Source organism: Sinohyriopsis cumingii, chromosome 2 (assembly GCF_028554795.1).
Source record: "Sinohyriopsis cumingii isolate HCF-2022 chromosome 2, ASM2855479v2, whole genome shotgun sequence".
Classification (NCBI taxonomy): domain Eukaryota; kingdom Metazoa; phylum Mollusca; class Bivalvia; order Unionida; family Unionidae; genus Sinohyriopsis; species Sinohyriopsis cumingii.
The window spans coordinates 121,725,135-121,736,436 of NC_142962.1; the positions used below are offsets into that span (position 1 = coordinate 121,725,135).

At 32.5% G+C, this 11,302-nt stretch overlaps 1 protein-coding gene across 1 annotated transcript in view; it reads right to left on the minus strand.

Moving 5' to 3' along the window:
* LOC149805720 (uncharacterized) overlaps window positions 1–10,242 on the minus strand; it is a 73,182-nt gene extending 62,940 nt beyond the window's left edge. The window contains exons 1-2 of the mRNA XM_089934672.1: window positions 10,191–10,242; window positions 6,375–6,470 (exon numbers count right to left, since the gene is read on the minus strand). Coding sequence (XP_089790798.1) covers window positions 6,375–6,470; window positions 10,191–10,242 — 148 coding nt within the window. The remainder of the gene's footprint in view (window positions 1–6,374; window positions 6,471–10,190) is intronic.
* Between the last annotated feature and the right edge of the window lie 1,060 nt (window positions 10,243–11,302).

The following is an 11,302-nucleotide window of genomic DNA, read 5'->3' on the forward strand; positions in this document are numbered from 1 at the left end:
TTGTTCATTTATAATGACATAGTTACCTTAAACTAAACTACCTCTATCTAACAAGGAATCTGTATATTGTGACTCCTGGAATGCCAAAATGTTCTAACTTGACTTATCTTATCATTTAGACATAACATATTCGTATTTTTGCCAGCGTGGTATATCGATGATGCAGTTACAAAATATGGGACAAACAGTTATGTGATTAACAAATAAGCTTTCGGTTGATCATTTGTAATAGCCTACTTTTCTTCCAGGAAGTGTGCTTAGTATAATAACCCTGCTTTGGATTTCAAAGACCCCAGTCTACCTTGACCTACACACACACAACTTTTATACCAGGGAAGGCATTCCTAAAATGGGAACACTATTATAACTTTGGCTGTATGCATGCTGACTGCTATAGCATCGGGTACGATACTGTATGTATTATCGATGATGTGTCTGTGTGTGTGTGTGCGTGCTTTGGATTTTTAACGTAGCTTTAACAATTTTTCAGTCATATCGCTACGAGTTTTGCTCGTACGATATAAGTACAGTTGTACTAAGGGGAACATATATTTATACCAACAGCCAAGAGTTACATATATAACTTGTGACAAACAAGGCAACAATTGAACCTCCAAGGACAATAATATAGCGAAGTATTGGAATAAAAAGATTGGGAACTGACGGAAAATTGCTTGTTTCAATAATGCAGACACTGTGTGTGATTATGCCTAAACCTTGAATAACTGTAAAATAAGACATAGAGCGAATTAAATTTGGAAAAATATATAGTGATGCGCACAGCCTGTACATATCGCTATAACCATGTTAGAGAGCTCAAATGTGCAACAGCTGAGTCCCTCAAGGACGTTTAATATGACGTCTTGATTCGTGTTTTATTCTTAGCCGTCGCCAAGAACGACTTAGAAATGTCAGACCGTGACGTATTCATATTCCATACCAAAAGGAATTGCCATGTACCATGTCAGACGAATTACTGCACGCCCTATTTTTCGCTTTATAAATATTTGTAGCTTTACACTACATTCGTGCAGATTGCAATGGGTTCAATATGTAATCAGAAGTTTACGGAGAGAGATTATATCCAATATCCACCAACGAAAACAAGATGAATTCAAACTGTACGCCTGCGTAAATGTTTTAGACATATTGTATATTGTATGGTAAAGTGTGAGAGTATCACAATGAAAGTTTCCAACTTAAATTCGGTGAATTTTTACCAATATCATATAAATGAAATCTCTGAAGGTTGAAGAGAGAAATATTAGGCGCAAATTTCATTTCCAGCAGAGAAAATTGCTGACAATTGTAAAAGAAGAATAGTACAGATAGAGCTGAGGACAAAGATTTGGGCACTATCAGCGGAGATTAAAATTTGATGGTAAAGCATTATTTCATCACTAGTTCTTTCTTTGTCATTATTATTATTATTATTATTATTATTATTATTATTATACTAGAACTTTCAATACAATAATATGGACAGGTTAAAATGGGACCAAGAATAGACAAACTTAATTCAGGTATATGAACAAGTGTTATTTTCCTTGTTGAACTTAATCATGGAAGATAAATTGTTCAAATTCATATGACATTACACACCAGTAAATGTATTTTCCAGAATGACAATGTTTACAAGATGCTTCTATCTAAAGTGATGATGCCGTTGAGCTGCCATTTTGTACATCACTCTATAATATACGAGAATTCTTGTCCCTAGGCAGTACGACAAATCGGACTGATATTCAACAAAAAACTGAACGTAAATTAGCAGCCATGGCATCGAGCCAAAGCGCGTTGTGATTCTCTTAAATTTTTTAGAGATGTGTGAAGGTAATGGTATAGGAATCTTTTGAGCATCGTCCTAAACATGAATTACCTGACCTTCCAGTCTTTGTGCTCCACCAAATGTTGCGGCATCAATTCTGAAAGAATTGTTTACTATTAAAGCTGAGAGTGAATACAAATATTGAAGACAGTCAAAAATACATATACGCATATATAGAGACAAATAGACAGAGACAAGCTAAAAATTTACAAATAATTACAATTTAGAATGAAGGGAAATCTTGAATAAGCCAACAGTCGACTGTAATTCTTTGTTCTATTTATGAGAGGAAACCTGGAACATTTATAGTTTGATCTGGTGAAAACTTTAACAATATTTAATTTAGACTTTGACTTCCAAATGCTTTTCGATAAAGAAAGGTCATTTGCATATGGCAGGAAAAGCACGTGTAAAAGTTTCTTTCATAATCAGTTATTTAGTATATCAACCACATGCCCAATGTGTACATAATCATTCACTTAGTATTTAAACCACATGCCAAATGCGTGCATAATGCGTTACTTAGTATATCAGCTACAGGCCAAATGCGTTCATAATCAGTTACTTAGTATTTAAATAACATGCCCAGCGTGTTCATAATCAATCACTTAGTATATCAACTACATGCCCAATGTGTACATAATCAGTCACTTAGTATATCAACTACATGCCCAATGTGTACATAATCAGTCACTTAGTATATCAACTACATGCCCAATGTGTACATAATCAGTCACTTAGTATATCAACTACATGCCCAATGTCTACATAATCAGTAACTTATTATATCAACTACATGCCCAATGTGTACATAATCAGTCACTTAGTATATCAACTACATGCCCAATGTCTACATAATCAGTCACTTAGTATATCAACTACATGCCCAATGTGTACATAATCAGTCACTTATTATATCAACTACATGCCCAATGTGTACATAATCAGTCACTTAGTATATAAACTACATGCCCAATGTCTACATAATCAATCACTTAGTATATCAACTACATGCCCAATGTGTACATAATCAGTCACTTAGTATATCAACTACATTCCCAATGGGTACATAACCAGTAACTTATTATATCAACTACATGCCCAATGTGTACATAATCAATCACTTAGTATATCAACTACATGCCCAATGTGTACATAATCAGTCACTTAGTATATCAACTACATGCCCAATGTGTACATAATCAGTCACTTAGTATATCAACTACATGCCCAATGTGTACATAATCAGTCACTTATTATATCAACTACATGCCCAATGTGTACATAATCAGTCACTTAGTATATCAACTACATGCCCAATGTCTACATAATCAGTCACTTAGTATATCAACTACATGCCCAATGTGTACATAATCAGTCACTTAGTATATCAACTACATTCCCAATGTGTACATAATCAGTCACTTAGTATATCAACTACATTCCCAATGGGTACATAATCAGTCACTTATTATATCAACTACATGCCCAATGTCTACATAATCAATCACTTAGTATATCAACTACATGCCCAATGTCTACATAATCAGTCACTTAGTATATTAACTACATGCCCAATGTGTACATAATCAATCACTTAGTATATCAACTACATGCCCAATGTCTACATAATCAGTCACTTAGTATATCAACTACATTCCCAATGGGTACATAACCAGTAACTTATTATATCAACTACATGCCCAATGTGTACATAATCAATCACTTATTATATCAACTACATGCCCAATGTCTACATAATCAGTCACTTAGTATATCAACTACATGCCCAATGTGTACATAATCAGTCACTTATTATATCAACTTCATGCCCAATGTGTACATAATCAGTCACTTATTATATCAACTACATGCCCAATGTGTACATAATCAGTCACTTAGTATATCAACTACATGCCCAATGTCTACATAATCAGTCACTTAGTATATCAACTACATGCCCAATGTCTACATAATCAGTCACTTAGTATATCAACTACATTCCCAATGGGTACATAACCAGTAACTTATTATATCAACTACATGCCCAATGTGTACATAATCAATCACTTAGTATATCAACTACATTCCCAATGTGTACATAATCAGTCACTTAGTATATCAACTACATGCCCAATGTGTACATAATCAGTCACTTATTATATCAACTACATGCCCAATGTGTACATAATCAGTCACTTATTATATCAACTACATGCCCAATGTGTACATAATCAGTCACTTAGTATATCAACTACATGCCCAATGTCTACATAATCAGTCACTTAGTATATCAACTACATGCCCAATGTCTACATAATCAGTCACTTAGTATATCAACTACATTCCCAATGGGTACATAACCAGTAACTTATTATATCAACTACATGCCCAATGTGTACATAATCAATCACTTAGTATATCAACTACATGCCCAATGTGTACATAATCAGTCACTTAGTATATCAACTACATGCCCAATGTGTACATAATCAGTCACTTAGTATATCAACTACATGCCCAATGTCTACATAATCAGTCACTTAGTATATCAACTACATGCCCAATGTGTACATAATCAGTCACTTAGTATATCAACTACATTCCCAATGGGTACATAATCAGTCACTTATTATATCAACTACATGCCCAATGTGTACATAATCAATCACTTAGTATATCAACTAAATTGCCCAATGTCTACATAATCAGTCACTTAGTATATCAACTACATTCCCAATGGGTACATAATCAGTCACTTATTATATCAACTACATGCCCAATGTCTACATAATCAGTCACTTAGTATATTAACTACATGCCCAATGTGTACATAATCAATCACTTAGTATATCAACTACATGCCACATGTGTACATAATCAGTTAATTAGTATATCAACTACATGCCCAATGTGTACATAATCAATCACTTAGTATATCAACTACATGCCACATGTGTACATAATCAGTCACTTAGTATATCAACTACATGCCAAAGGTGTACATAATCAGTTACTTAGTATTTAAACCAAATGCCAAATGTGTACATAATCAATCACTTAGTATATCAACTACATGCCAAAGGTGTACATAATCAGTTACTTAGTATTTAAACCAAATGCCAAATGCGTACAAAATTATTTGCTTAGTGCATGAACTACATCCCAAAAGCGTACAAAAGAAGAGTTTGTAAAAACAAAATCTGCTCTAAATGTATAACTGGCGTTATTCTGATGTTTGAAAACGGCTCACCAAAAAAAAAAAAAAAAAAAAGGGTCAAATCACTTAAACTGTCCTCTTTATGTAGTTCATTATATTTATTTTAGTGCATACATTGGCACATGATCGAGACAAGTGGAGGGAACTTGTCAGATGTTCAAGCAGCACAGTGCCTCAACGACCACACTAGGTCATGAGACTGATCATAATGATGATAATACATTGATAGGTCACACCAAGCATTGAGTTCAGTGTAAGGTGAGCAACCATCCTAAATAAAGCAAACGTTTAGTCCTCTGCATCATCTTGCACTCGATTTGTTCACTCACGAGAACAGAAAATGATTTTAATGCTTATGCTACTATCTAATTAGTTTTACAAAATAATGATTTTAAGATAATGTCTCATTAATCTAATTTGTTTCCAACTTACGTTACGGTGTATATTTACCAATGCCTAATAAATTAAAATCCCTGAAGTTAAGGTGAGAAATATTATTAGACCGAATTTCTTTTCCCACATACCATATTAATATCAATTGTAAATAAAGAAAACAAACTCTAGGGCATTATCAGATGGAGATTTTTTATTGATGATAAAGCAATAATTAGTTCGTCAATAGTTATTTTGGCATATGATTGAAAAGCAATTAACAGGCACATATATATCTTATCCTCACCATTATTATTATTATTATTATTATTATGATATAGCTTTCATTTCGATAATATGGAAAAATTTAATCGAACTGAAAATAACTAAACTTCATGCAAATATATGCAAAAGTGTTCTTGCTGTACTTAATTAGGGAAGTTAAATTATTCCAATTTATATATCATTCTGAACCAAGAAATGGTTCATGAGGGATCTTGTGTTCAAGGTGCTTCTATGGAAACGTATGGTACAAATGTTCTACCATCAATCCGTCAGACAAAAATATTGTACAATTCTTATCAGATAAGATAATCACAAAATTGAAGTAGAAATGAATCATCTAAGTCGTCTGGTATGAATATGAAATTTATCATGTAATTGTTTACTTTTCGCAGAAAGTTTTCAGTTTTAAATTTTTTCACTTGTTATGGACGTAGAAATAATGATATTTGAAGATGATATATACTTTTATTACCAACAAAAAATCACGAAAATATGAAAAATTTGCTGTCAATTGAATGAATAAATATTTTCTGAGAAATGTACATTTTTGACGAGCGAGTAATTTGTATTGTCCACAACTGCAGTAGCAAAGACGACCCAGATATTAGGTGTAGCGGTCGAATCGGCTGCACTGACCGTTCCAGCAATATGTGCTTGGACAATATGTACTTCCGATTTCAATACCACCGCCGACTCCCCAGTTATCGACGAAAAGACCACCGATTCCACTGATGCCTCCAATTCTCCGTCTGTCATACAGCTGGGCTGCAATGTAATATAGAAGACATTTTGAAGATTATAAAAGATATAAAGTAAAAAATAGTCCATGACAGATTTGGGTGGACTATATGTCTATCATAACACACTCCGTACGATAAAATCGATCAGGTAAAAAGAACTTTATATGACGAATACAAGAATATCACGGCAATCAAAAACATAACCGTCTGTTCACATTTTGTTGGTAAAATTTTCTTTCTTTCACAACTGTAGCGTAATATCAGCATATCAAAGGGCAAACGATAAATTTGCAATAAAATTTGGTACTGATTTCTCGATGAACATTTCAAAGTACTTCATAGGTATTTAACTCACGTTTTAGACTACTTATTTTTTGAGGTAGAAAAATAACTAAATAATAAGATGCAATTTATAGATCTGTTTGAAATCCAAACCTTAATTTATTAATATTCTAGTACTGCATTATCCCTACACGAATATAAGCACTGATATACCCATAACGTGACGTTATCCAACGACTTTGTGACAATATAGCATAAATTGTCATGAGGCTGTCAAGCATAACAAAACAATTTCAACCTCTACAGTGCAAATGTGTGTTAATCCTTTTAACGCATCTGCATGCAATTTTATAACAATGAACACTATCAGCATCTTGAATGATTGCAATCAATCAAATCATCCAATATGGTAGAGGTACATGTCATGAAAACTACACACACTCTCTCTCTCTCTCTCTCTCTCTCTCTCTCTCTCTCTCTCTCTCTCTATATATATATATATATATATATATATATATATATATATATATATATATATATATATTAAACCTAGCAGTTTTCTGTTTAGGTATGGTTGAAAGAATCGTGTTCATCGGTGACTGATAGATCAATCGTCTTAAAGCATAATCCAAGTCGTGTAGGTTGCCAGTTTGTACAACAGATTTAAATAACTTATATCGTAATGTTTATCGTATATCGGTCGTTAAAAGCAAAACACAAGGATTGAATTTTAAACCCATCTTGCCCTTGATTAAGAGACGGGTTTAGCATTTGCCCTAATGTTGCTATATAGTTTGTGAATATAATGTAGTAAAATAAGAACGGTGACTCAAGTGACAGAACTGGAGTCAGAATTGGATCAGAAGATCAAATTGGTGGACAAATAATGTCTTTCAATTATAGAAAAACTTGTGTATTCCATCTTCATAACATAATTTTGAAATATATTTTTTTCTCATCATAGTTTCAAATATGACCGTTGCGTTAAAAAACTTAAAAATATATACTATTTTAATTTAAAAAAGTAATGTCACCGTTAGATTTTTGATTTTATCAAATCTGTGTGTGTGTGTGTGATTTGAATTTTTAACGTAACTTTAACAATTTTATCAAATCTGGATAATGCTAGGAAAATGATCTATTCATCTCCTTTATACATGGACAAAGATTCCATAAGAAATGGATCTATTGATGATTCTGTACATGGACAAAGATTCCACAAGAAATGGATATATTGATCTTCTTTGTACATGGACAAAGATTCCATAAGAAATGGATCTTTTGATTCTGTACATGAACAATGATTTCATAAGAAATGCATCTACTAATTCTGTACATGGACAATTTTCAAAGAAATGGATCTATTGATTCTGTACATAGACAATTTCCATACGAAATGGATCTATTAATTCTGTACATGGACAATGATTCCATAAGAAATAGATCTATTGATCCTGTACATGGACAATGATTCCATAAGAAATAGATCTATTAATTCTGTACATGGACAATGATTCCATAAGAAATAGATCTATTGATCCTGTACATGGACAATGATTCCATAAGAAATGGATCTATTAATTCTGTACATGGACAATGATTCCATAAGAAATAGATCTATTGATTCTGTACATGGACAATGATTCCATAAGAAATGGATCTATTAATTCTGTACATGGACAATGATTCCATAAGAAATGGATCTATTGATCCTGTACATGGACAATGATTCCATAAGAAATGGATCTATTAATTCTGTACATGGACAATGATTCCATAAGAAATGGATCTATTAATTCTGTACATTGACAATGATTCCATAAGAAATGGATCTATTGATCCTGTACATGGACAATGATTCCATAAGAAATGGATCTATTAATTCTGTACATGGACAATGATTCGATAAGAAATGGATCTATTGATCCTGTACATGGACAATGATTCCATAAGAAATGGATCTATTAATTCTGTACATGGACAATGATTCCATAAGAAATGGATCTATTAATTCTGTACATGGACAATGATTCCATAAGAAATGGATCTATTGATTCTGTACATGGACAATGATTCCATAAGAAATGGATCTATTAATTCTGTACATGGACAATGATTCCATAAGAAATAGATCTATTGATTCTGTACATGAACAATGATTTCATAAGAAATGCATCTATTAATTCTGTACATGGACAATTTCCATATGAAATGGATCTATTGATTCTGTACATTGACAATTTCCACACGAAATGGATTTATTGATTCTGTACATGAACAATGATTTCATAAGAAATGGATCTATTAATTCTGTACATGGACAATTTCCATATGAAATGGATCTATTGATTCTGTACATTGAAATTTCCATAAGAAATGTATCTGTTGATTCTGTACATGGACAATGATTCCATAAGAAATAGATCTATTGATTCTGTACATGAACAATGATTTCATAAGAAATGCATCTATTAATTCTGTACATGGACAATTTCCATATGAAATGGATCTATTGATTCTGTACATTGAAATTTCCATATGAAATGGATCTATTGATTCTGTACATGCACAATTTCCATGTGAAATGATCTAATGATTCTGTACATGGACAATGAGTCCATATGAAATGGATCTATTGATTCTTTACATGGGCAATTTCCATACAAAATGGATCTATTGATTCTGTACATGGACAATTTTCATAAGAAATGGATCTATTGATTCTGTACATGGACAAAGATTCCATAAGAAATGGATCTATTGATTCTGTACATGAACAATGATTTCATAAGAAATGCATCTACTAATTCTGTACATGGACAATTTCCATATGAAATGGATCTATTAATTCTGTACACTGACAATGATTTCATAAAAAATGTATCTTCTGTACATGGACAATTTCCATATGAAATGTATCTATTGATTCTGTACATGGACAATTTCCATATGAAATGTATCTATTGATTCTGTACATGGACAATTTCCATACGAAATGGATCTATTGATTCTGTACATGGACAATTTCCATATGAAATAGATCTATTGATTCTGTACATGGACAATTTCCATACGAAATGGATTTATTGATTCTGTACATGGACAATTTCCATACGAAATGGATCTAGTGATTCTGTACATGGACAATTTCCATATGAAATAGATCTATTAATTCTGTACATGGACAGTTTCCATACGAAATGGATCTATTGATTCTATACATGGACAATTTCCATACGAAATGGATTTATTGATTCTGTACATGAACAAGGATTCCTTAAGAAACTACCGATCTACACAATGACCGTTTATGTACACACTGACATTTGTGGTACTAGAATACATATTCATGCAGAACGTAAAACAATTTGAATAAATGCACTGCATTTACATTCCAATGAGTCTCATCTATATATACATATATAGAATTATTCAAATAACGATGATTCATTTAGTATCTTACCCGATACTGCAACAACCAGCATGCATAGTACCAAAGCTACAGTGGTCTTCATATTTTTAGGAATACCTGTATATATTCCTTGTAAGGTAAGCTCTGTGTGTAGCTTGAGGTAGAGTTGGTTCTTTTAGATCCAAGGCAGCCTCTTTTATACAGAATTCACTTCCTGATAGAAGAATGTAACCAATGATCAGCTGGAGCCGTTTTCTTTATTATTAGGAAACTGAATATTATACGCTCGCTGACGGTCCATTTTTTTTTTGTGGTTGCATCGTTTCTATACCTCGTTGACAGTAGTCAGGAAAGTAAAATTATTTGATGTCATAATCATAAAGTATAAATAAAGTGAGAACAAAGACTAATACTATTATATATGTTCTAATAGCATTGCAATCTAGTTCCTTGATCTGCTATGTATTTTTCTGATCATGAAAATCCGTCTAGTTTGTGTACTACCAGAAAAACGAATAGTATGTTTGCCTGTGTATTTCTGATTACAAAAAGTGCATGATTCCACCCAGTTTGTCACGAGATGAGTCACAATATACCTAATACATATCAGATAGAGGTAGTTTTGTTTAAGGCCATATGGAGATTTTAAACGAACAACGAAGCCTTCATTTGCATGATTATGTTAGATCTGTGTAATCTATGATTTATGTCAGATCTGTGTAATCTATGATTATGTCAGATCTGTGTAATCTATGATTATGTCAGGTCTGTGTAATCTATGATTTATATCAGATCTGTGTAATCTATGATTTATGTCAGATCTGTGTAGTCTATGATTATGTCAGATCTGTGTAATCTATGATTTATGTCAGATCTGTGTAATCTATGATTTATGTCAGATGTGTGTAATCTATGATTATGTCAGATCTGTGTAATCTATGATTTATGTCAGATCTGTATAGTCTATGATTATGCAACCTTTCGTAATAAAGATCATGCAAATCAAGTGCAGTTCAGTACAGTAAGACGTATTTCTGACCACTAGACTGTATGCATGTCAACTTGCTCTATACTAAATTGAAATCAGTTAGGATCACGACTAGCAACATTTTTGCGTTTGGTGTTCTATTGTTAATTTAGCATATACGTTGAATTAAGAAGTG